General features: G+C 47.6%; 1 protein-coding gene across 2 annotated transcripts in view; it reads right to left on the reverse strand.

Moving 5' to 3' along the window:
• The window catches only part of LOC126419250 (WD repeat-containing protein WRAP73-like), a 99,521-nt gene that overhangs the window by 28,746 nt on the left and 45,384 nt on the right, over positions 1 to 25,391 (reverse strand). For both annotated transcript variants that reach the window (XM_050086408.1, XM_050086406.1), the window contains one exon: positions 15,562 to 15,691. In XM_050086408.1, the coding sequence (XP_049942365.1) occupies positions 15,562 to 15,691 (130 nt within the window). The remainder of the gene's footprint in view (positions 1 to 15,561; positions 15,692 to 25,391) is intronic.

Genomic DNA, 25,391 nt, shown 5'->3' on the forward strand with positions numbered 1-25,391 from the left:
GTAAAAGCATGCCTGGGTCGTATCCAAAGGGAGGTTGGTTGGTTTGTGGGATTAAAGGGACCAGACTGCTACGGTCATCGGTCTCTTTTTCCAAGTACTAAAAAAACCCACAGAGAATAAAAACGATTAACAGAATAGAGCACAGACGACACAGAACAAGAGAAACTGAGACAAAGACCAGACAAAACGAACTAAAATCACACAGAGTGTGACGGTGGTTGGCCGACCATAGAAATAAAAAAGGAAAAGCCAACCACTTAAAACACATTAAAAAATCAGTTTAAAACCGGAGGCCAGAGGCCAGAATCAACACAAAACAAGAAAATAAAACAGAAACACTCAGATTAAAGAATAAAAACCCCCTGCCCTAAGAAAACGTAAAACTAAGGCAGCCATAACAGCGTCATCAGATAAAATGGCAGGGAGCGTATCAGGCAGCACAAATGTCTGCCTGACCACAGCTAAAAGGGGGCAGGCCAACAAAATGTGGGCCACTGTCAAAGCCGCCCCGCAGCGACATACAGGAGGGTCCTCCTGGCGCAGTAAGTAACTGTGTGTCAGCCGGGAGTGGCCAATGCGGAGCCAACAAAGGACGCCTGAGTCCCTGCGGTTGGCTCGCATGGATGACCGCCACACAGTCGTCGTCTCCTTAATGGCACGGAGTTTATTGGGCGTGATCAGATCGCGCCATTCAGCGTCCCAAAGCGCCAAAACATTTCGGCGGAGGACTGCCCGCAAATCAGCCTCTGGGAGGCCAACATGCAGAGACGGTTCTCTCGTGGCCTCTTTCGCCAGACGGTCAACATGTTCATTGCCCGGGATACCGACATGACCGGGGGTCCACACAAAGACCACAGAGCGGCCGCAACGCGCAAGAGTATGCAGGGACTCATGGATAGCCATCACCAGACGAGAACGAGGAAAACACTGGTCGAGAGCTCGTAAACCGCTCAGGGAATCGCTACAGATAACGAAGGACTCACCTCAGCAGGAGCGGATATACTCTAGGGCTCGAAAGATGGCGACTAACTCAGCAGTGTAAATGCTGCAGCCAGCCGCCAAGGACCATTGTTCGGAATGGTCCCCTAGAGTTAGCGCATACCCGACACGACCAGCAACCATCGAACCATCGGTGTAAACAATTCCAGAGCCCTGATACGTGGCCAGGATGGAAGAAAAGCGGCAGCGGAAGGCCTCTGGAGGGATCGAGTCCTTCGAGCCCTGTGCCAAGTCGAGCCGAAGGCAAGGGCGAGGAACACACCACGGGGGTGTACGCAGAGGCGCCTGGAAAGGAGGTGGAACAGGGAAAAACCCAAGCCTGCAGAGAACCTCCTTGACGCGTACGGCGATCGGACAACCCGACCGGGGCCGACGGTCCGGCAGATGGACGACCGACTGCAGGAACAGGACACGGTAATTTGGATGCCCGGGCAAGCTAAAAACATGGGCAGCATAAGCAGCCAGTAATTGTTGGCATCGTAACCGCAGTGGAGGGACAGCTGCCTCAACAAGGATGCTGTCCACAGGGCTGGTGCGGAAGGCACCAGTGGCAAGTTGGATCCCGCTGTGTAGTATTGGGTCCAGCACCCGCAACGCAGAGGGGGATGCTGAGCCATAAGCCAGGCTCCCATAATCCAGACGGGATTGGATTAACGCCTGGTAGAGCCGTAACAGGGTAAATCGGTTGGCGCCCCAGCGGGTGTGGCTCAAGCATCTCAGAGAGTTTAGATGCCGCCAACACGCCTGTTTAAGCTGCCGGATATGAGGCAGCCAAGTCAACTGGGCACCGAAAACCACCCCCAAAAACCCGTGTGAGTCCACCACTGAAAGAAGTTCGCCGGCAAGATAAAGCCGCGGCTCCGGGTGGACAGTGCGTCGCCGGCAGAAATGCATTACGCAGGTCTTGGCTGCCGAAAACTGGAACCCATGAGCTACAGCCCAAGACTGCGCCTTGCGGATAGCACCCTGTAGCTGACGTTCAACAGTTGCAATGCCAGTAGAGCTGTAATAAAGGCAGAAGTCGTCAGGATACAGGTAAGCAGAGACAGAATTTCCCACGGCCGCAGCGAGCCCGTTAATGGCTATTAAAAACAGGCAGACACTTAAAACAGAACCCTGTGGCACACCGTTCTCCTGGACGTGGGTGGAACTATATGAGGCTGCGACTTGCACGCGGAAGGTACGATACGACAGAAAATTTCTGATAAAGATCGGCAGAGGGCCCCGAAGACCCCATCCATGAAGCGTAGAAAGGATGTGATCACGCCATGTCGTATCGTACACCTTCCGCATGTCGAAAAAGACAGCGACCAGGTGCTGACGGCGGACAAAGGCAGTACGAATGGCCGACTCCAGGCTCACCAGATTGTCGGCGGCGGAGTGGCCTTTACGGAACCCACCCTGAGATGGAGCCAGAAGGCCCCGAGACTCCAGTACCCAAGTCAAGCGCCGGCTCACCATCCGTTCGAGAAGCTTGCAAAGAACGTTGGTGAGGCTAATGGGGCGGTAGCTGTCCACCTCCAAAGGGTTCTTGCCTGGTTTCAGAATGGGGATAACGATACTTGCCCGCCACTGCGACAGAAACTCACCCTCGACCCAAATACGGTTGTAAAGGTCGAGGAGCCGTCGCTGGCAGTCCACTGAGAGGTGTTTCAGCATCTGGCAGTGGATGCTATCTGGTCCAGGAGCGGTATCAGGACAAGCGGCAAGGGCACTACGGAATTCCCACTCACTGAATGGAACATTGTACGATTCTGGATGGTGGGTGCGAAACGAAAGGCTCCGACGTTCCATCCGCTCTTTAATGGAGCGGAAGGCCGTAGGGTAATTCGCAGAAGCGGAAGTCATAGCAAAATGCTCTGCTAAGTGGTTTGCAATGACGTCGGAGTCAGTACAAACTGCTCCATATTGAATGAGAGTGCAGGGACGCTGACAGGTGGCCGATAGCCGTAGACGCGTCGAATCTTGGCCCAGACCTGCGATGGAGTGACATGGAGGCCAATGGTGGACACATACCGCTCCCAGCACTCCTGCTTGCTTTGGTGGCTAAGGCGGCGGGCCCGCGCACGCAGCCGTTTGAAGGTGATCAGGTGCTCAATGCAGGGATGTCGCTTGTGACGCTGTAGCGCCCTCTGGCGATCTTTAATCGCTTCAGTGATCTCAGGCGACCACGAAGGCACAGTCCTCCGCCGAGGGGACCCAGAAGAACGGGGAATGGCAGATACTGCAGCAGTAACGATGCCGGTGGTGACCGAGTGAACCACCGCATCAATGGCGTCATTAGAGAGAGGCTCAAGAGCGGCAGTGGAGGAGAACAAGTCCCAGTCAGCCTTATTCATAGCCCATCTGCTAGGGCGCCCAGAAGAGTGACGCAGTGGTAGTGACAGAAAGATCGGGAAGTGGTCACTACCACACAGGTCGTCATGCACACTCCATTGGACAGACGGTAAGAGGCTAGGGCTACAGATGGAAAGGTCAATGGTGGAGTATGTGCCATGCGCCACACTGAAGTGAGTGAAGGCACCATAATTTAACAGTGAGAGATCGAGCTGCGACAATAAATGTTCAACGATGCCGCCTCGACCTGTTGCCACTGACCCACCCCACAGAGGGTTATGGGTGTTGAAGTCGCCCAATAGCAAGAAAGGTGGCGGCAATTGGGCTACCAGTGCAGCCAGGACAGGCTGCGAGACATCACCATCCGGTGGAAGGTAAAGACTGCAGACGGTGACAGCCTGTGGCGTCCACACCCATACAGCGACAGCCTCTAAAGGTGTCTGGAGAGGGACAGACTCGCTGTGCAGAGTGTGAAGGACGTATATGCAGACGCCACCAGACACCCTTTCATAAGCTGCTCGGTTCTTATAATAACCCCGATAGCCACAGAGGGCGGGGGTTCGCATTGCTGGAAACCAAGTTTCCTGCAGAGCAATGCAGAAGAAAGGATGAAGGCTGATAAGTTGTTGGAGCTCAGCTAGATGGTGGAAAAAACCGCCGCAGTTCCACTGGAGGATGATATTGTCCATGGCTGAGAAAGGCGTGAAAGGACTGGGAAGGCAATTTACGCCGCTTGTTCACGCACTGCCACCGATTCAGTACCCGTACGAGAGGCATCCATGGCGTCTGAGGGGCCAGCGAGATCAAGGTCCTCAGTGGACGCTAGAATCTCGACTTCATCCTCAGAGGCAGAGCGCGAAAGGTGCGGTGGGGTTGGTGCCACCGCAAGTTCTTTGGCCTTAGAGGTCTTTCTCTTGGACTTCTCTCGCTGAACCTTGGGTTTCACCGGCTGGGAAGGCTTCACCGATTCAGTCTCCAGGACAGAGGAGGATTGTGAAGCCCTACACCCGGCCGCTGGTGAGGACTTATGCCACTGGCGGCCGTCATCCTTCCCGCTGGTGGAACCCTGGGAAGGGAGGGTCCCAAGGGAACTCTTACGGGCGAGAGCAGCCGAGGAAGTTAGACGCTTCTCCGGCTGAGAAGCGGGGACGGACGTCCCCGACGGGTGGGAGGAGGTCGCTCCTGAGGTAGGTGGTGCAGGAGCAACCGGTTGGGTAGAGCCCCCCACGGGCAAGGGGGCAGGAGGAGTCTTACTGCTTATTGAGCTGGCTGTAAGTCTCGAAACTGATGGGGCTAGCACAGTTGTTGTAGCAGCTGCATAAGAAGATGTCATTCTGACAGGATGGAGTCTGTCATATTTCCTTTTGGCCTCAGTATAGGTCAGCTGGTCCAGGGTCTTATATTCCATGATTTTGCGCTCTTTCTGAAAGACTTTGCAGTCAGGCGAGCAAGGTGAATGGTGCTCCCCGCAGTTGACGCAGATGGGAGGCGGGGCACATGGAGTAACGGGATGAGATGGGCGTCCGCAATCTCGACATGTGAGGCTGGAAGTGCAGCGGGAAGACATATGGCCGAACTTCCAGCACTTGAAGCACCGCATCGGGGGAGGGATATAGGGCTTGACGTCACATCGGTAGACCATCACCTTGACCTTTTCCGGTAACGTATCACCCTCGAAGGCCAAGATGAAGGCACCGGTAGCAACCTGACTGTCCCTCGGACCCCGATGAACGCGCCGGACGAAATGAACACCTCTACGTTCTAAGTTGGTGCGCAGCTCGTCATCAGACTGCAAAAGGAGGTCCCTATGGAAAATAACACCCTGGACCATATTTAAACTCTTATGTGGTGTAATAGTAACATTAACATCCCCCAACTTGTCACAAGCAAGTAACCTGCGTGACTGGGCGGAGGATGCCGTTTGTATCAGTACTGACCCAGAGCGCATTTTAGACAAGCCCTCCACGTCCCCAAACTTGTCCTCTAAATGCTCGATGAAGAACTGAGGCTTTGTGGAGAGAAAAGACTCCCCATCAGCTCTCGTGCAAACTAAGAAACGGGGCGAATAACTGTTACCTCCATCCTGAGACTTACGCTCTTCCCACGGCGTGGCCAGGGAGGGGAACGTTTTTGGATCGTACTTCTCAGCATTAAATTGAGCCCGAGAACGCTTAGAGACTGCTGACGGCTGGCCGCCAGCGAGAGATGATGTACCACGCTTCATTGCAGGTCATCCGCCCTGATGCCACCTACTCCGACCAAGGGCCCTCCCCACGGGCGCCACCCGGCCACAGCAAAGGCCACCTGGCAGGACGGCCGTTGCCGGGAGTCCCGATACCCCAGGAGGATAGGCATCTACTCCTTGGCATACGTGGGGAGTTAACGGCGCAGGCATCAGTAGAGCGATCCCTGTGTTGTCAGGGGGCTACAACCAAGAGGGTACATGGCGGCCCCACCACAATGGACTGGCTACCGTGCTGGATCTTAGGTGCAAAAATGTCCAAGGTCGTCGCTGCAGTTAAAAGAAACACTGCAGAGTGCAGCGTGGTAATCGCACCCAGGGATGTATCCTCGCCCAAGAGATCGAAAACGAGCGGGACACCATTGCAACGACGAGAAATCCGGCTAAAGGTCTAATTGCACGACGGATACAGTGCACCATGTAAGGCGCCCTTCCCCAATTGGCTCGCTCTTCGGATAAATTTAGAAAGATGGAGGTCAAACCCGAGAGGGGACCATCACATAAGGCCGAAACACGTGAGACTCCTTTTAGTCGCCTCTTACAACAGGCAGGAATACCGCGGGCCTATTCTAACCCCCGAACCCGCAGGGGGAGCCAAAGGGAGGAGGACACAAAGTAGGTCTTCCAGTGGAAACTGACAGGGAAAAGATTAAAAGAAAGGCTACGCAAACGATGGCTGGACAACATGAAAGAAAACATCAGAGCCCTAGGAATCAGAGGCTGGAGAAGGAATGTAAAAAGAGGGCAGTATGGAAGGAAATTGTTAAGAAGGCAAAGACCCACTCAGGGTTATGAAGCCATAAGAAAAAGAAGAGTCAATCCTTAGCATATGTGTAGCTTAGATCTGACAATATTTTGGAAAGAATAGAGTGATACCATATAGTGGAGATTTTGAATTGCAGGTAAGCACAACAAAGAGACTGTCACAACTGAATTAAAAAAAACACAATTAAAAAAAACAGACACACACACACACACACACACACACACTCTAACAGGAGGTAGGGGAGAGGGAGAGAAGGGGAAGGGGTAGGGGGAGAAGGGGGAAGAGAGAGAGGTGGTAAGAGAGAGAGAGAGAGAAGGGGGAAGAGAGAGAGAGGGAGCGAAGAGAGTGAGGGGGCAAAGAGAGAGTGAGGGGGCAAAGAGAGAGTGAGGGGGCAAAGAGAGAGTGAGGGGGCAAAGAGAGAAAGTGGGGGCGAAGAGAGAGAGAGAGAGAGGGGGCGAAGAGAGAGAGAGAGAGAGGGGGCGAAGAGAGAGAGAGAGAGGGGGCGAAGAGAGAGAGAGAGGGGGCGAAGAGAGAGAGAGAGGGGGCGAAGAGAGAGAGAGGGGGCGAAGAGAGAGAGAGAGAGGGGGCGAAGAGAGAGAGAGAGAGGGGGCGAAGAGAGAGAGAGAGAGGGGGCGAAGAGAGAGAGGGGGCGAAGAGAGAGAGGGGGCGAAGAGAGAGAGGGGGCGAAGAGAGAGAGGGGGCGAAGAGAGAGGGAGGGGCGAAGAGAGAGGGAGGGGCGAAGAGAGAGGGAGGGGCGAAGAGAGAGGGAGGGGCGAAGAGAGAGAGAGAGAGGGAGGGGCGAAGAGAGAGGGAGAGAGGGAGGGGCGAAGAGAGAGAGAGGGAGGGGCAAAGAGAGAGGGAGGGGCGAAGAGAGAGGGAGAGAGGGAGGGGCGAAGAGAGAGAGAGGGAGGGGCGAAGAGAGAGGGAGGGGCGAAGAGCGAGGGAGGGGAGAAGGGCGAGGGAGGGGGAGAAGGGCGAGGGAGGGGAGAAGGGCGAGGGAGGGGAGAAGGGCGAGGGAGGGGAGAAGGGTGAGGGAGGGGAGAAGGGTGAGGGAGGGGAGAAGAGCGAGGGAGGGGAGAAGAGCGAGGGAGGGGAGAAGAGCGAGGGAGGGGAGAAGAGCGAGGGAGGGGAGAAGAGCGAGGGGGGCGAGAAGAGATAGAGAGGGGGGGAGGAGAGATAGAGAGGGAGGGGAGAAGAGATAGAGAGGGAGGGGAGAAGAGATAGAGAGGGAGGGGAGAAGAGATAGAGAGGGAGGGGAGAAGAGAGAGGGGGGAAGAGAGAAAGAGTGGTGGAGAGAGAGAGGGCGGAAGAGAGGGGGGGGAGGGGGGTGAGAGAGAGGGGGGAAGAGAGAGAGGGGGGAAGAGCGAGAGGGGGGAAGAGCGAGAGGGGGGAAGAGCGAGAGGGGGGAAGAGCGAGAGGGGGGAAGAGCGAGAGGGGGGAAGAGCGAGAGGGGGGAAGAGCGAGAGGGGGGAAGAGCGAGAGGGGGGAAGAGCGAGAGGGGGGAAGAGCGAGAGGGGGGAAGAGCGAGAGGGGGGAAGAGCGAGAGGGGGGAAGAGCGAGAGGGGGGAAGAGCGAGAGGGGGGAAGAGCGAGAGGGGGGAAGAGCGAGAGGGGGGAAGAGCGAGAGGGGGGAAGAGCGAGAGGGGGGGAAGAGCGAGAGGGGGGAAGAGCGAGAGGGGGGAAGAGCGAGAGGGGGGAAGAGCGAGAGGGGGGGAAGAGCGAGGGGGGGGGAAGAGCGAGGGGGGGGGAAGAGCGAGGGGGGGGAAGAGCGAGGGGGGGGGAAGAGCGAGGGGGGGGGACGAGAGAGGGGGGGGGAAGAGAGAGGGGGGGGAAGAGAGAGGGGGAAGAGAGAGGGGGGGAAGAGAGAGAGGGGGGAAGAGAGAGAGGGGGGAAGAGAGAGAGGGGGGAAGAGAGAGAGGGGGGAAGAGAGAGAGGGGGGAAGAGAGAGAGGGGGGAAGAGAGAGAGGGGGGAAGAGAGAGAGGGGGGAAGAGAGAGAGGGGGGGAAGAGAGAGAGGGGGGAAAGAGAGAGAGGGGGGAAGAGAGACAGGGGGGAAGAGAGACAGGGGGGAAGAGAGACAGGGGGGAGAGAGAGAGAGGGGGGAAGAGAGAGAGGGGGAGGGGGGAAGAGAGAGAGGGGGGAAGAGAGAGAGGGGGAGGGGAGAAGAGAGAGGGGGGAAGAGAGAAAGAGTGGTGGAGAGAGACAGAGGGGGGAGAGGGCGGAGAGAGGGGGGAGAGAGGGGGGAAGAGAGAGGGGGGGAAGAGAGAGAGGGGGGAAGAGAGAGAGGGGGGAAGAGAGAGAGGGGGAGTGGGGAAGAGAGAGAGGGGGAGTGGGGAAGAGAGAGAGGGGGAGTGGGGAAGAGAGAGAGGGGGAGGGGGGAAGAGAGAGAGAGGGAGGGGGGAAGAGAGAGGGGGGATTCTTTTTTTTTTGTGGTTTTAGGGCGCACAACTACAATGGTCATTAGCACCCAGACTAAGTTTGGAATGCACTGCGAGGCACAAGGTTCAAACAGCAACTAAAAGGGACAACACTATAAAAGACATATCGACAGGCATAGGATTAAAAAAAAGAGCATAATCAAATGTCTTTAGACATGTTTGTCAAGCGGATATAACGAAGAACGCGAGCAGCTGCTACTGGGTCATCTGCTAAAATTGCATTCAGAGTACATAGTGGGCCAAGATCAAAGTGCAGTGTATTAAAATTCGGACAGGACATTAAAATGTGGCGTACTGTCAGCAATTGCCCACATGGGCAGAATGGCGCCGGCGCAGACGTCAGCAGATGGCGATGGCTGAACCGGCAGTGTCCAATTCGTAACTGGGCCAAAACAACCTCCTCCCACCGAGAAGTGCGAGAAGAGATCGTCCAAGCCATGGGAAGAGGTTTCAAGGCCCGAAGCTTGTTGTTCGTAAGTGCAACCCAATCGGTATGCCACAGTGATAAAATGCGCTGACAAATGACCCTGCTACAATCTGATGAAGGGACACAACAAGAAGCTGTCTGAGGCTGGAAGACTGCAGCCTTGGCTGCGGCATCTACAGCTTCATTCCCAGGGATACCGACATGGCCAGGAACCCACATAAAGGTAACCGGAGAACCGTCGTCTGCCAGCTGCTGAAGAGAGCGTTGGATCCGGTGCACGAAAGGATGAACCGGATATGGATTACTGAGACTCTGGATGGCGCTCAGGGAATCGAAGCAGATGACATAAGTAGAATGTCGGTGGCGGCAGATGTAAAGAATAGCTCAGCTGTAAAGACCGAACACTAGCCATGGAGCCGGTATTTGAAACTGTGTGCCTCGACAATAAAAGAACACCCGACACCGTCATCGGTATTAGAGCCATCTGTATAAATGAAGATCATATTAATGAACTTTGAACGAAGTTCGACAAAACGGGAGCGGTATACCAAAGCGGGGGTAACCTCCTTCGGGAGTGAGCTGAGGTCAAGGTGAACGCGAACCTGAGCCTAGGTGGCGTTTGGCTCTCGCCCACTCGAAAGATTGAGTGAAAAATCAAGGTGCTGAAGGAGGCGACAAAAGCAAACTCCAGGGGGTAGCAGGGCAGAGGCATACAACCCGTATTGACGGTCGAGTGAGTCATCAAAAAAGGAACAATAAGACAGGTGGTCGGGCATTGACAATAGCCAACAGGCATACCGACAAAGCAGTATATCGCGCCGGTAGGTTAGTGGCAATTCACTGGCTTCAGCATGAAGACTCTCGACGGGACTAGTATAGAACGCTCCGATTGCAAGACGTAAACCCCGATGTTGTATAGAGTTGAGGCGGCGTTAAGATGGACAGCCGTGCAGAGGAGTATATGAAGCTCCCATAATCCAGCTTTGAGCGGACGATCGACCGATATAGGCGAAGTAGGACTGTTCGATCCGCTCCCCACGACATACTACTGAGAACACGGAGGACATTTAGAGAATGGGTACAACGGGCAGCCAAATATGACACATGTGGAGACCAGCTAAGTTTCCTGTCAAATGTAAGACCTAAAAATTTTGTTGTCTCCACGAATGGGAGAGCAACAGGACCGAGTTGTAAGGATGGTGGGAGAAACTCTTTGTAGCGCCAGAAGTTAATTCAGACCGTCTTCTCGGCAGAAAAACGGAAGCTATTGGCGACACTCCAGGAGTAAAGACGGTCAAGACAACACTGAAGACAGTGCTCCAGGAAACACGTATGCTGCGCGCTGCAATAGATGGTAAAATTTTCCACGAAAAGGGAGCCTGATACATCAGCTGGGAGGCAATCCATTATTGGATTGATCACTATGGCGAAGAGAGCGACGCTCAAAACTGAGCCCTGTGGCACCCCATTCTCCTGGCGAAAGGCGTCAGACAGGACAGAACCCACACGTACCCTGAACAGTCGGTCGATTAAAAAGGCACGAATAAAAAGAGGGAGGCGACCGCGAAGGCCTCATGTATGCATGGTGTGGAGAATGCCTGCCCTCCAACAGGTGTCGTAAGCCTTCTCCAAATCAAAGAACACAGCCGCTGTCGGGCACTTCCGCAAGAAGTTATTCATAATGAAGGTCGACAAGGTAACCAGATGGTCAACAGCAGAGCGGCACCTACGAAATCCACATTGTACATTGGTAAGTAGGCGTCGAGATTCGAGCAGCCAAACCAGATGAGAGTTAACCATTTACTCCATCACCTTACAGACACAGCTGGTAAGCGAGATGGGTCGATAACTGGAAGGCAAGTGCTTGTCCCTCCCCGGCTTAGGAACCGGGACAACAATAGACTCGCGCCAGCATGTGGGAACATGACCCTCAATCCAGATGCGATTATAGGTACGAAGAAGAAAACCTTTACCCGCAGGAGAAAGGTTCTTCAGCATCTGAATATGAATAGAATCAGGCCCTGGAACGGAGGACCGTGACCGGGCAAGTGCATTTTCAAATTCCCGCATGGTGAATGGGGCATTGTAACTTTCACGATTCAAGGAGCGAAAGTTAGGTGGCCTTGCCTCCTCTGCCTGTTTTCGGGGAAGGAAGGCAGGGTGGTAATGAGCGGAGCTCGAAACCTCTGCGAAAAAGCGGCCGAAGGCATTGGAGACATCCTCAGGGGCCACAAGGACGTCATTCGCAACCGTCAAGCCAGAAACTGGTGAGTGGACCTTAGTGCCAGATAGCCGGCACAGGCTACCCCAGACAACAGAAGAAGGAGCAAAACTGTTGAAGGTGCTAGTGAAAGCAGCCCAGCTGGCTTTCTTGCTTTCTTTAATAACACGACGACACTGCGCACGTAATCGTTTATAATTGATACAATTCGCCACCGTAGGGTGGTGTTTAAAGGTGCGTAAAGCATGTCGACGAGCACGTAAAGCGTCTCTACATGCTGCAGTCCACCAGGGGACCGGTACGCGACATGGAAAAGAAGTAGTGTGAGGGATGGAATATTCAGCAGCAGTGAGAATGACTTCCATGAGGTGTGTGACCTGACTATCGCAGCTTGCGAAGGTTTGATCCTGAAAGGTTGCCCTGGAAGAGAAGAGGCCCCAGTCTGCTTTGGAGATGTTCCAACTAGTTGAGCACGGAGAGGGGGTATGATGCAGGAGATGGATAACACACGGGAAGTGATTGCTCGAATACGTATCAGAAAGTGCGTACCACTCAAACCGGCGTGCAAGTTGGGTAGTACATATAGAGAGGTCTAAATGGGAATAGGTGTGAGATATGTCCGAAAGAAAAGTAGGGGCGCCTGTATTGAGGCAGACAAGATTGATGTGGTTGAAAAGGTCTGCCAACAGGAAGCCCCTCGGGCAGGATGCTGGAGAGCCCCAAAGGGGATGGTGGGCATTGAAGTCTCCAGTTAACAAAAATGGTGCAGGTAGCTGAGCAATAATTTGCATCATGTCTGCCCTGGTAACGGCAGGCGACGATGGTGTGTAAACGGTACAAATGAAAAATGTAAAGGTGGGGAGAGTAATTCGGACGGCAACTGCCTGCAGGCCGGTGTGCAATGTGATGGGATCATAGTAAATATCATCCCGGACCAGCAACATAACCCCACCATGAGCTGGAATACCTGCCACAGGGGGTAGGTCAAAACGCACAGAGGCATAGTGTGCCAAGTCAATTTGATCGTGTGGGTGTAGCTTTGTTTCCTGGAGAGCTACGACGAGCGGACAGTGCAAGCCGAGCAGCAACTTTAAGTCCTCTCGGTTGGAGCGAATGCCGCGAATATTCCAATGAAGAAGTGCCATCGTGAGAAGAAAAAGAAAACGGAGAAGCAAGAAGGGGTCACCTCGAAGGCCGCTGAGGGCCTGGCTTTGAGCGAGCACTGCCGCCGCTATCAATAGGCGGAGAGTCATCCTCCATTGGCTCAATAAGTTCGTTGGCCATCTTGTTAAGATGGCCGAGAGGGGGAGCTTCCTCCGCTGGTGAACGACCAGATGTTCGGCTACAAGCGGTGCGGCCAGGTGAAATGGATGACGGCCTGGGGCGGCAACCGCTGGGTGGCGCAGGAGAAGAAACGCGCCGTGGCGGAGGAGGAGAACTTTGCATCCTATGAGCCTTCTTGGAAGGTCGTTTAGTGGAAGTACTGGTCGATGGCTGGGAGTTCGAGGTACGTAGGAAGTCTGCACGGGACGGTTCCTTCTTGAAGGCTCGTGCATCTGACTTCTGGGTCTTCGTCTTGGCAGAAGCTGATGAAGGTGCTTGTGTCTTAGGGGTGACGGGAAGAAGAGGAGTCGCTGACCGGGCGATCTTAGCACTGGCCGAGCGGACGATCGTAGTGCTGAAGGTCAGATCGCATGTCTGCGTCGCCACCTCCCTGGTAGTCCGAGGAGAGGTGAGGACAGTACTTTATTTCCCCACTGGGAGCAGCGTGGGCTTCCTACTAGCAAATAGCTTGCGAGCAGCCGAGGTGGATACTTTCTCTTTGACCCAAATTTCCTGTATACAGCATTCATCCTTGTAGATGGGACAGTTGCGGGAGGAAGCTGCATGGTCACCCTGACGACGGAGGTGGACAGTCACCCTCATGGGCGTCCCTGCCACAAGTGACACATTTAGCCGCATTAGAACAAGACTGGAGAGTGTGATTAAAACACTGACACTGGTAGCAGCGTGTAGGTGTCGGGACATAGGGGCGAACAGAAATAACCTTGTAGCGCGCTTTGATGCGAGACGGCAGCTGAGCACTATCAAAGGTCAAGAAAAGTGTCCGGGTTGGTACAAGGTCATTGTTGACCTTTTTCATGACCCTATGGACGGCCGTCACGCCCTGCTCAGCAAGGAAAGACTGAATCTCCTCGTCAGTCAATCCGTCGAGTGATTTAGTATATACCACACCACGCGACGAATTCAAAGTGTGGTGAGCCTCCACCCGGACAGGGAACGTGTACAGGAGTGTGGCCCGAAGCAGTTTTTGTGCCTGAAATGCACTCCCGGTTTCTAATAACAAGGTACCGTTCCGCATCCAGGTACAAGAATTGACAGATCTGGCTATGGCATCTACACCCTTCTGGATAACGAAAGGGTTGACAGATGAAAAATCCTTTCCATCCTCAGATCGAGAAACTACGAGGAACTTTGGGGCAGGCGGTAGTACTTTTGTCACTGGTGGCTGGTCAAGTTTCCGTTTTTGGGCAGAAGTCGAGAGAGAAGAAGAGAAATCCATTGTGGAGGAATCCCCCATGATTGCCAGCGTCTCCGATGGCGCGCTCCTTCCTCGTGGGGACCCTCTCAGAGGGCACTCCCGCCTTAGGTGAATGTTTACACCTCAGGTCACACCTCCCAAGAAACGGACGGAGGGACCAATCGGCATGGTTGGAAGGTGTCAGCTCAGGCAATCACCCCTCCCTGGGCCTGGCCTTTAACAGGGGGTATGTGCGTGCCTTACTTGTCTACCCAGGGCAGGAAATTACGCGTTACCCCGTCACCGGCTATGCATGCGAACGCGTGGGTCAGCCTTCAGGCACGCACAGGGAGGAAAGAAGAAGAGGAAAAACGAAGGGAGAGAGGGAGAGAAAGGACAGACTGTCTCAAACGCCGAGGCGGAGACCAGAGGGTGGACAAGAAGGCAAGGAGAAGAAGGCAAGGAGAAGAAGGCAAGGAGAAGAAGGCAAGGAGAAGAAGGCAAGGAGAAGAAGGCAAGGAGAAGAAGGCAAGGAGAAGAAGGCAAGGAGAAGAAGACAAGGAGAGGAAGGCAAGGGAAAAAGTAAGGAGGACAGTGAGAGGGAGAAGCACAGAGAAAGCAACCAAACAAAGGAAGGAAGAAACCAGAATAAGTGAAAAACCAAAATTACCACAAATGTAAGTCGTGGAACCGTCCGTCTCCGGACGCAGGCACAAACTACCCCCCTTGAGGGAGAGGGACTCCTTTTAGTCGCCTCTTACGACAGACAGGAATACCTCGGGCCTTTTCTAACCCCCGGACCTGCAGGGGGGGGGGGGGGAGAGGGGGGAAGAGTCAGAGAGCGGGAAGAGGGGGGCAGGGGGAGAGGGGGAGGAGGGGGAGAGGGGGAGGTTGGTTGGTTGGTTGTTTTGGGGAAGGAGACCAGACAGCGAGGGCATTGGTCTCATCGGATTAGGAAAGGAAGGGGAAGGAAGTCGGCCATGCCCTTTGAAAGGAACCATCCCGGAATTCGCCTGGAGCGATTTAGGGAAATCACGGAAAACCTAAATCAGGATGGCCGGACACAGAGGGGGAGGAGGGGGAGAGGGGGAGAAGGGGGAGAGGGGGTAGAGAGTTAGTGTCAGTTTTTAGTGAAATGACTACAGGCTGATGAGTTAGATGTGTGCAAGTAAATGGATTTCCCTGGTTGTCTCGAACCTGAATGAGTGACTTTTGCAGTCAGTTCTCTGTTCCTGATCAAACAAAACTCTGGTCGCAAAACAATGAAACATTTTCTGACATCTTTTCCTACACTACACAAAGGTATAGACTATTCAGGTCACAAAGCACAAAGAGCATATATTGACCAAAATCATGATAAAAAATGCTCTAGCCACATCTTAAGGCCAATCCATGAATGAAATTTTAGACTCTGCAGTGCAGTGTGTGAACCAAGAAATCTTCACGAGATATTAAATATATGAGCAGAACTGGGCTCAAGTCAAGACCTAGGGTTTTCCAGAGCACTATCTAAATTTGCCACAATATTACCTTGATTTTGAAATTAATGCTAAATATTTCAGTTCCAGTGTGACTTAATAGTGAAAGATTTAAAAATTTCCTACGTACTTACTGCTATAGCTGATGTCAGTTTTCTCCTTATCTACTGGTTGTCTGTAAATGGTGCAGTCTGAGTCACTCAGCTCGTTGCTATGTTTGATCACCACAAGAGGTTCCCATGTTATATAATTCAATAGCAGCACCTGTCAGATACAAACTCATCACAAAAATTTCTTTTTAGAATAAAAATGTAAAGCGTGGTGAACTATTAGGTCTATAGCTTTGCTTCTGCTATTTTTTCTCAAAGTTCAAGGCTTTATTGTGAAAACTTACAAAAAATTATGATTCAAATTACTAGCCGTCGTTGGCAATTACTTTCTCCTATATTTTGTGTAACGTGTGAACCCTGTGGCAGAAGAACTGTGTGTCTTTTGAGGAGATCCATGAATCAATCCGATTTTGCATTTTTTAATACGACCAGAAGTGCTGGTCAGCTGGTCTGTGTGCCACTGATAGAAAAAAGTGACAGTCAGAGGGAGCCATGTCTGTAAAATATGGCAGGTGGGGCAGGACTTCCCATTCCAAATTTTCCAAGCCTGTTTCGACAGGATTTACAACACAGGATTAAGAATTGTCATGCTGAAAAATCATCTTTTCATGTCTATCACTTTCAATGTTCGTCCCAAATGCATCAACTGCTTTCAATAACAATTTCCTGTGATTGTTTCTATTGGTTACAGTAGCTTCAAAAACCTTCTCTCTTCTACCACCATGCCAGTCTTTGATGTCAAAATGAGCATTCATGAAGTGTTGAAACCATTCTCTGCATGTTGTTCTGCATTTTAGGAGCCTCAGCTGTAGATTTCTTCAAGTTAAAGCAGAAAATTAAAACTTCTCACAAATGATGAGAATTGGGTTCTTAAAGTAACATATTCAATCGAGAATAACTTTATGGTGCAATCACAACTAAACTATTTTTTTAAAAATGGTGTTATGTTTACAAATGCCTAAGCTTACTGTATGACACTTACAACCACTGGTGTCACCTGGACCACAATTCATCACTACTGCCATCTATTGCCACCAAATGGCAGAAGCAAAGTTACAGACCTAAGAAAAACATTAAATAGATGGGAGAGTTCCTAAAGTCAGACTTAAAATTGAGAACATACCTATTATATGATTAGTCCTAATGCAAAAGCCAGTTATCTCTTATTACACTGCAAATATTTACTACTAAGTTGAAACCTTTGGTATCTCCTACCATATTTACGCCAGAATTCCTACTTCAGCAAAACCTGTCCCAAGCATGTCCTTTGACCAGATTTTTCACTGACAAAACCTACAATATCACAGGTTGAATCACACATGACAAAGTACACATTCCCTATCAACAAATACAACTCTCAGTAACTGCCACATATTCATTGCTGTGTCTTCTGTGTAATGAGTCTCTGAACTATTGAGATGAAAACTTTTAGCTTTTCCCCCTCTGTACATGAACAGGCTTAACTTTTTGTTTATACCTATCCACTGCTCAGTACTTCCCCTGTGCAGTGAGTGGTTGTCTTTACCCAGCAGCTGTCACTGCCGCCAGCAACCGCAGCTGTATGAAGGACTCCTGTAGCTTTTCCCATCCATCAGCCTTCTCCACATAGTCTAATGGCCTGTATTCCCACTTCTACCAGATTATCATCTCTGCCTTTTCTTATCTCTTGAAATCCAGCAAAAACTTTCTTGGTCAATACACTATCTTTTTAGTTGGCTACATGCCTGACATACTCATTAAAATGACAAATTATGTCTTCCACTCAAGTCTGTTCCCTGATACATTTCTTTGTTATCATGTATCTCAAAGTAATTTGCCACAAATATCTCTCCATTGTTCGGTTATCAATCCTCAAGCTCTTAAATGTTTTCACACTGAAAGTCCATATTTCACTGTTGTAAGCAAACCTCTTCATACACTTTCCTTTTTAGACATGTGTAGCTTAATTTTGGGAAACCAGTTTACTTTCTCCAAAAGCACTGTTACTCTTCAGTTTACTTTTATTCATATCCAGCCTGTCACCTTCAACTCCCCTAAATAAAAAAACACACACAAATGTGATCTATGAGCATTGTTAATAGTACTATTTTCTTTTAAACATTTGTTGTGTATTATTTAAATCTTAGTACTGATATACAGGTCTATTTTTAAACATGTTCATTTTTTTTGTTAAAATTTATCTGACAACACAATGAGGAAAACAAAGGTGGTTCAACTACATTTCATCTCTATACATACAAATTGGAATACTATGACTTGACTGACAGAGTTATCACCACCTAGCCTAAACACTAAGGATATAAACTTGAATTCTGAGAAGGGGTGTTGCAGGCATCATTTAAGAAGGGACTTCTCAAAATCTCACCTCTAATGGGCTGAAAAATGTTGCTATTAATGCAATTATGAAGTGAGAACTATGAAAATTTTGCGTTTATGAAAAGTAAAGTTGCCACTTATCATATAACGGAGATGCTGAGGGCTAACTTTCCTTTTCATAATATTGTTACATTCCGTACTGGATCTTCCATTGTTTGAAAATTGTGTTTTTGGTTTCTCTGCCAGAAATAAATAAATACATGTTTCAGCAATTTTTAAAATTTAACCCCTTAGAGGGTGAAAATTTTCTTTGAAAATAAATCCAAGTTAAAGAACTACTAAAGCATTTTTAAAGCTACATCTATGAAAACTGGTGAAAATTGGTATTTGACTTTTTGGTAAGGAATTAAAAAAAATAAGTTTTTCACTGTTTTCAGAAATAAAACCCCCAAGGAAGAGAAATAGGGAATGGACATTTTTATGAAAATATTTCATTATGAATGTTTTTAAAGCTAAATGGAAGAAAATTTATATTTGGCTTCTCAAGTCTTTTTTAATCAGTTATTTTCTCTATTGCTTTTATTCTTCATCCCCTCCCTTCCCACCCCCATCCCCCTTCTCTAATTCCACAGTCTCTAGTTTTCTACCTTTTACTGTGTTGTAGCTGGCACAATTGGTACCATGTACTAGCTTCAGTGCCTACTTTCACTCTGATGCTTTCCTCTTCTTGCTCAAAGCATGTGGGTCTCTCTCATCCTATCCCTTTCTCATCCCTAAAATATTGCCAAAAGGTAGGACAGTGTCATATACTTTAAGATATGTCAGTTGACAACGCTAAATGTTCTGCCTCCTGAAGATTAGTAGAAGCCAGAAATTTGTTGTTTTAATTTTATCAATACATTGATGATGATATTTTTGTTGTTTTAGTGGAAAATTGGGGTTAAATATAAACAATGGTATTAGTAAAGGACTATGGTTATGTAACTTAGCACCGCTGCTTTCCTCAAGCAGACTATATGATCAGCACAATTTTTTTTAAATTGAATTTTTATGTTGTTCACAAACGACAACATCATCTATACTTTTCGATTTGATTAAGGCCATAGAACCATGGTTTTTTCCAAAGGTACTTCCAATCAAATCCGATTCTGGTAGCTGAAGTCTGAGGTCTGTGTTAATCTTGCCTTTTGAGTTCTTGTGGTGATATTTCCATGGAAACTTTCATCCCCTAACACATATTTCTTTATACGTCAAATACAAATTTTCATAGATTTAGCTTTAAAAATGTTTTAATATAATGAAATAGTTTCATAAAAAATTTGATCCCTTATTTCACCCCCTTAAAGGTTGAATTTTCCAAATAAAAAACACATTTTTTATTTCTAGCTGAAAAGCCAAATACAAATTTTCAGTAAGGCTTTCATAATAAAATGTTTTCATAAAAACTTTCATCTCCCATTTCACCTCCTTGAGGTCAAATTTCCAAAAACACTGAAAAACTGTCTGGAATCATTTGGACTGAAGCTGGTACAGTCCTTACCAATGTACTACCTTTGACTTCCTATGCTCTCTGAAGCCTTCCACTTCATTCTTCTCTCCACTTCTCTTCATGATACAGTCCCTCTCATCCTAAGATCTTAATGGTCAGCCCTCCCTTTATTATTCCTTCCTGAACTATCTCATTCTCTGATATAGTGTAGTATCAGTAACCCCCTGATTCTTTAAAGAATCTAACTCCCATTTATGAAAGACCTTGAAATATACTATTACATTACTAATAAGTTAATGTGTTAGGTATTTGACATTTAGCATATAAGAGAGAAAAAGTTTAGAAAAGATTTGAAATTATGTTTTAAGTTTGTCAGAAGTCACTAAGTGCCTTCATTATGAAACAATGTATAAATGTAGTCTGGGCAATTTATGTCCCATTTTAAGCAAAAGCTAGTTTTTCACAAATCTCAGTGTTTATGACATCATATCTCCTGAACTATATCTTGTACAGTGGTATAATTTTGCAGATATATTCAGTGTTACATATAGATACTGACTGCTAAAGTCTTGTGAATAGAGTTATCTAGCAAAAAAGTAATAAATTAAAACATCATGCTTGACACTGAAGTTTTACTGCAAGAACAGCAAAAATTTAAGGAGAAACATTTTTCCTACATCATTTTGTGGGGAGTGTCAGCAATAAAAAGTTTTGTAATGATTTGAATTATGTTTAAAGTTGTGACTTCTGAAAATTTCCTGGCATATTTCTCCTTCCAGTAATTTTCAGGTTTTCAGCCGGATCCCATCAACATTCTGCCACGATATTTTGGCCCAGAAACGTCCAGCCATCCTCAGGTGAGTACACGAATTACTGAAGAGACCTGATACAGTCATGGTATTCATAGCGAATTCTGCACATGTGAATCGTACTGACGGTTTATGGTGCATGCGTTAGGATGTGACATGTGCTAGGCAGCCAAGATGTGTGCTGCCCAAAGTGGTTAAGTAAGAACAAGCTAATTGCCGAGTATTGACTGAGCGTGTCGATTCCATTGTCACCACATAATTTTAAAATAGGATTCCAATTTTTATCCAGCTGAAAGCTGTTGTCATGATTCATTAAATTATCAGCAAGACATATTTCCATGGATTCTTTAATTACAGAGTCCCAGAAGCTGGAAACCAGTGCTAAAACTTTGGTACTAATGTATTCCATTGAATGTCCCATGGAAATGCAATGTTATGCCACTGCTGATTTTAAGGGTTGCTGCAGATGGGTGTGTCTTTCATGTTTTAAACAGCGTTTCTAGACTGTTCGTGTCATGCATACATATGCATGTCATTCATACATATGCAGAGCCACTCTCACAGGGAATTTTATAAACACCCGCCTTCCTCAATTGTCAATCGTCTTTAACGGATCCGACTAAGGCCCTGCTCTCTGTTGGTGGATGGAAAATGACATTAATATTATTCTTCCTAAGCAATCTGCCTATTCTAGAAGATGCAATCCCAGCATGTGGGAGGAATGTAGAAGATTTATAGTCATCATCAGTCTTCTCAGAGCATTGCTTCTTGCTATTATAATTGTGCATGGTCCTTTTGACAAGGGAAGACAACAACAAGAAGATATATAGTCAAATAAGTGATTCTATGTACCGCAAAATTGATAAGGACCCAACAAGCTGTATTTCCAGAAAAACTGTTACTCTTTTCAATGATAGTTCTTTTTCTGAACAAGCTATAAAGGGGCTGAGGCCACACAATACTGTTCTACCAAGACTGTATGGGCTGCCCAAGATCCACAAGGATGGGGTTCACAACGATTGATACTGAATAATATTGGTGCCTCTACTTATTCGACCGCAAAACATCTGACTTTCTTACTCAAACCATATGTGGGTAAGTGCTGCCACCATATACGTAATTCCAAGGATTTTATCAATCCTTTGAAGACTGTTAAGCTGAGCAGCTCGGATTTACTAGTTAGCTTTGAAGTGGTCCCACTTTTTACCAAAGTGCCTTTATTTGACTCTTTACATCTTATTGGTAACTTGGTCAGTGATGATTTTATGGCTTTTTTTGAACATGACAATTGCCATGGGGAGTCCCTTGTCCCATGTGGTATCTTTTAATGGAAGACTTTAAGGAGAATGCTCTTGAGTCTGCTGTCTTAAAGCCTACAGTTTTCTGGGGTTACATAGATGATACTTTGGTTGTATGGCCACATGGCAGACAAGAACTGGAAAAATTCCTTTGCCATTTAAACTCTTTATATGAGAACATCAAGTTTACAATGGAGACTGAGAAAGATGGGACTTTACCCTTTCTAGACGTGTTAGTACACCCGAAGAATGATGGGTCTTTGGGACATTTGGTGTACACCAGCTGCCATCAGCCTGCGTCTCAGTACTTTAATTCATTGGATGCATGTAATATCGGATGCTGATAGCCTTCACAAAGAATTAGTGTATCTGGAGAACGTTTCTAAAGAGAATGGCTATACTTCACATCAAATATGGAAGGTTATGTACAATAACAATTACAAGAAGAGAGGAGACTTGATGACGACTATAAAATCTACTGCGTTCCTTCCATAGCCAGGAACGTTTCTTCTAACATAGGCAGATTGCTTAAAGAATAACATTAATGTCATCTTCCATCCACCAGCAAAGAGCAGGACTTTAGGCAGGACTTTAGTCAGATCCGTTAAAGAAGATTTACAATTGAGGAAGGCAGAAGTTTATAATATTCCGTGTGAGTGTGGCTCTGCATATGTAGGTCAGATGGCGTAAATGGTCCAGGAATGCTGTGTAGAACATGAAAGACACACCCATCTGCAGCAACCTTTGAAATCAGCAGTGGCAGAACACTGCATTTCCATGGGACATTGAATGGAACACAATAATACCAAAGCTTTAGCACAGGTTTCCAGCTTCTGGGACTCTGTAATTAAAGAATACGTGGAAATATGTCTTGCTGATAATTTAATGAATCGTGATAACGGCTGTCAGCTGGATGTTGTTGTTGTTGTGGTCTTCAGTCCTGAGACTGGTTTGATGCAGCTCTCCATGCTACTCTATCCTGTGCAAGCTTTTTCATCTCCCAGTACCTACTGCAACCTACATCCTTCTGAATCTGCTTTGTGTATTCATCTCTTGGTCTCCCTCTACGATTTGTACCCTCCACGCTGCCCTCCAATACTAAATTGGTGATCCCTTGATGCCTCAGAACATGTCCTACCAACCGATCCCTTCTTCTGGTCAAGTTGTGCCACAAACTTCTCTTCTCCCCAATCCTATTCAATACTTCCTCATTAGTTATGCTGGATAAAAACTGGAATCCTATTATTAACATTATGCGGTCACAATGGAATTGACATGCTCAGTATACTTACTTCACCACTGAGGGAAGCACACACAACTTGGCTGCCTCACGCATGTCACTTCCTAACGCATGCACTGTAAAGTGCCAGTATGATTCGCATGCGGAGAATTTGCTATAATTACCATGACTGCATCAGGTCTCTTCAGTAATTTGTCTACTCACCTGAGGATGGCCGGATGTCTCTGGGCCAGAGTATCATGGCAGAATGTTGTTGGGATCCAGCTACAAACCCAAAAATTACTGGAAGATGTTTAAAGTTGGTTGGAAGTCTTTAAGTGGTGTCATTCTCAAATATTGGATGAATATGGTCAGTGTAATTTACATGCTGTCAGTTACATTGCTTCAAGACATATACGCAACTTCCAACTGTAATACTTTTATTTTGTTAAACCTTTAATGTAAGATTACACCTGCATTTGGTAGATCATGACAGCATTTTAAATATTTAAATTCAGTCAATAAGTATATGAAATACTGAAAATCAAATTTCTGTTGCTCCTGGCAGCCATTAGACAGGCAACCTGCAACTGGCTGCATGAACCATAAGTTGGGTTAGTCTGTTAGTAATAATATACATACTTTTCTATGTGTAACAGCAAAATGAAATAGTTTTGCTCCTGAAACTTCCTGGCAGATTAAAACTGTGTGCCGGACCGTGACTCGAACTCGGGACCTTTGCCTTTCGCGGGCCAGTGCTCCACCATCATAGTTTTAATCTGCCAGGAAGTTTCATATTAGCGCACACTTCACTGCAGAGTGAAAATCTCATTCTAGTTTTTCTCTTGAAGATAAGTATTGGCCAGAAAATGTGTGTCAATTTTGTAGTTTTCTTGAGCTCATTTTCCTTTGGACACATTTAATAACAATCAAATCTAACTAATGTATTTTGGTAATGTATAACACTTATTGAAAAACACTTGAGTTGTAGAATAATGTTCCTCTTTTGAGTGCAAAACGAAAATTATAAAATATTGATCATTCGCCACTTCCAAAACTCTCCTTCCCCTCCCTAATATTTTTAATATAATCGTATTACTCCTTCATCCCTTTCCTATACCCATTTACTACTCCATTATTTTTTGTATTATAGTTTAAATTCTGAACAAATTTCCTTTTATTCTGCCTTTTTATGTACATTATGATCTGTAAGATTAATTGTATTTCCAAAGACCACATTGTCCTCCATTCTTGCTATAAACTGCTATTGTCTTGACAATAAGTTTATTGGAGAGATTAAGAATTTAGTTTTGAAAATGAAATGGGAAGGAATTCACTACTTTGCTGAAGCGCTATGTTGCCAAGTGATCTAGAGCAACTAAGAAAGACTACAAGTAGAGTGCTAGACTTACATGTGAAAGGCCTGTGGCTGTCTCTCATCTTCACAACGCTATTACCTGTTAAGCTCAGCCCCTGTAAGCCCCATATCCATATCCACTGTGCGGCTTCAGCTGCCAGAGGCTGCAGTCTCGCGCTTGTGTGTGTGTGTGTGTGTGTGTGTGTGTGTGTAAGCTTATATTGTGACAGTCTATTTGTTGCGCCTATCTGCAACTTAGCATCTCTGCTACGAGGGTGGTTTGAAAAGTTCTGAGAATGGAATACAAAAAAAGTACTTACATCACTGAAACTTTTTTATTTTTCAATGTGGTCTCCATGTCAATTAATGCATTTGGTCCAATGATGTTCCAGTGCCTTGATCTCATCTTGAAAATGAGTTTCCTCCAGGCCTGCAAAATAGTTGTCAACTTTGGCTATCAATTCTTCATTTGAAGTGAATCTTCACCCACCAAAAAAAATTTTCAGTTCTGGGAAGAGATGGAAGTCTGACAGAGCCATATCAGGTGGATAAGGCAGGTGTGGCAACAATTCATACCTTAGTTCATGTAATTTTGCCAGGGTGACGGCACGTGTGCGGGCACGCACAGTCTTGAGGAAAGATGAATTTCTCCCTTGATAAACCTGGCCTTCTTTCATATATCTTTTGTTGCAATTTGTCCAGGATGTCATGGCCTTTCCCACTAAAGGAATTGTCTTTGCTTTCTTTGGTGGCAGAGAATCTGCATGTTTCTACTGCTTTGACTGTTGTTTTGTCTCTGGGGTATAGTGGTGCACCCAAGTTTCATCTGTGGTCCAAACCAGCACAAAAAATCTTGTTTGTTTCTCCTAAAATGGGCCAAACATTGTTCTGCTATGTCCATTCGCATGCGTTTTTGATCCAGCATCAAGAGCCGTGTCACCCATCTTGCACATAATGTCTTCATTTCTAATTCTTCAGTTAAAATGTGATATACCCTTTCAGATTACATCTAGCAAGCATGGGCAATTTATGCACTTTCCATTGGCGATCCTCCATGACCATTTCGTGCACCTTTGCAATGATTTCTGGAGTAGTGACACATCTTGGCCGACCACTGAGTGGATCATCATCTAAGCTCTCTTGACCAAATTTAAATTTGTTTGTCCACTCAACAGTTGAATAAGAAGGAGCAAAGTCTCCCATGTATTCTGGAAATCGGCATGAATGTACTTTGCTTTCATACCTTTCTTTACAAAGTATCTAATAACTGCTCAAATCTCGATTTTTCCCATCTTCGCAATTCACTAAGTGGGAACAACAACAGAGCCATGTCACCGCCACAGCTCTCTTCCAAGAGCAGTGATGT

Source organism: Schistocerca serialis, chromosome 9, assembly GCF_023864345.2.
Source record: "Schistocerca serialis cubense isolate TAMUIC-IGC-003099 chromosome 9, iqSchSeri2.2, whole genome shotgun sequence".
Classification (NCBI taxonomy): Eukaryota; Metazoa; Arthropoda; class Insecta; order Orthoptera; family Acrididae; genus Schistocerca; species Schistocerca serialis.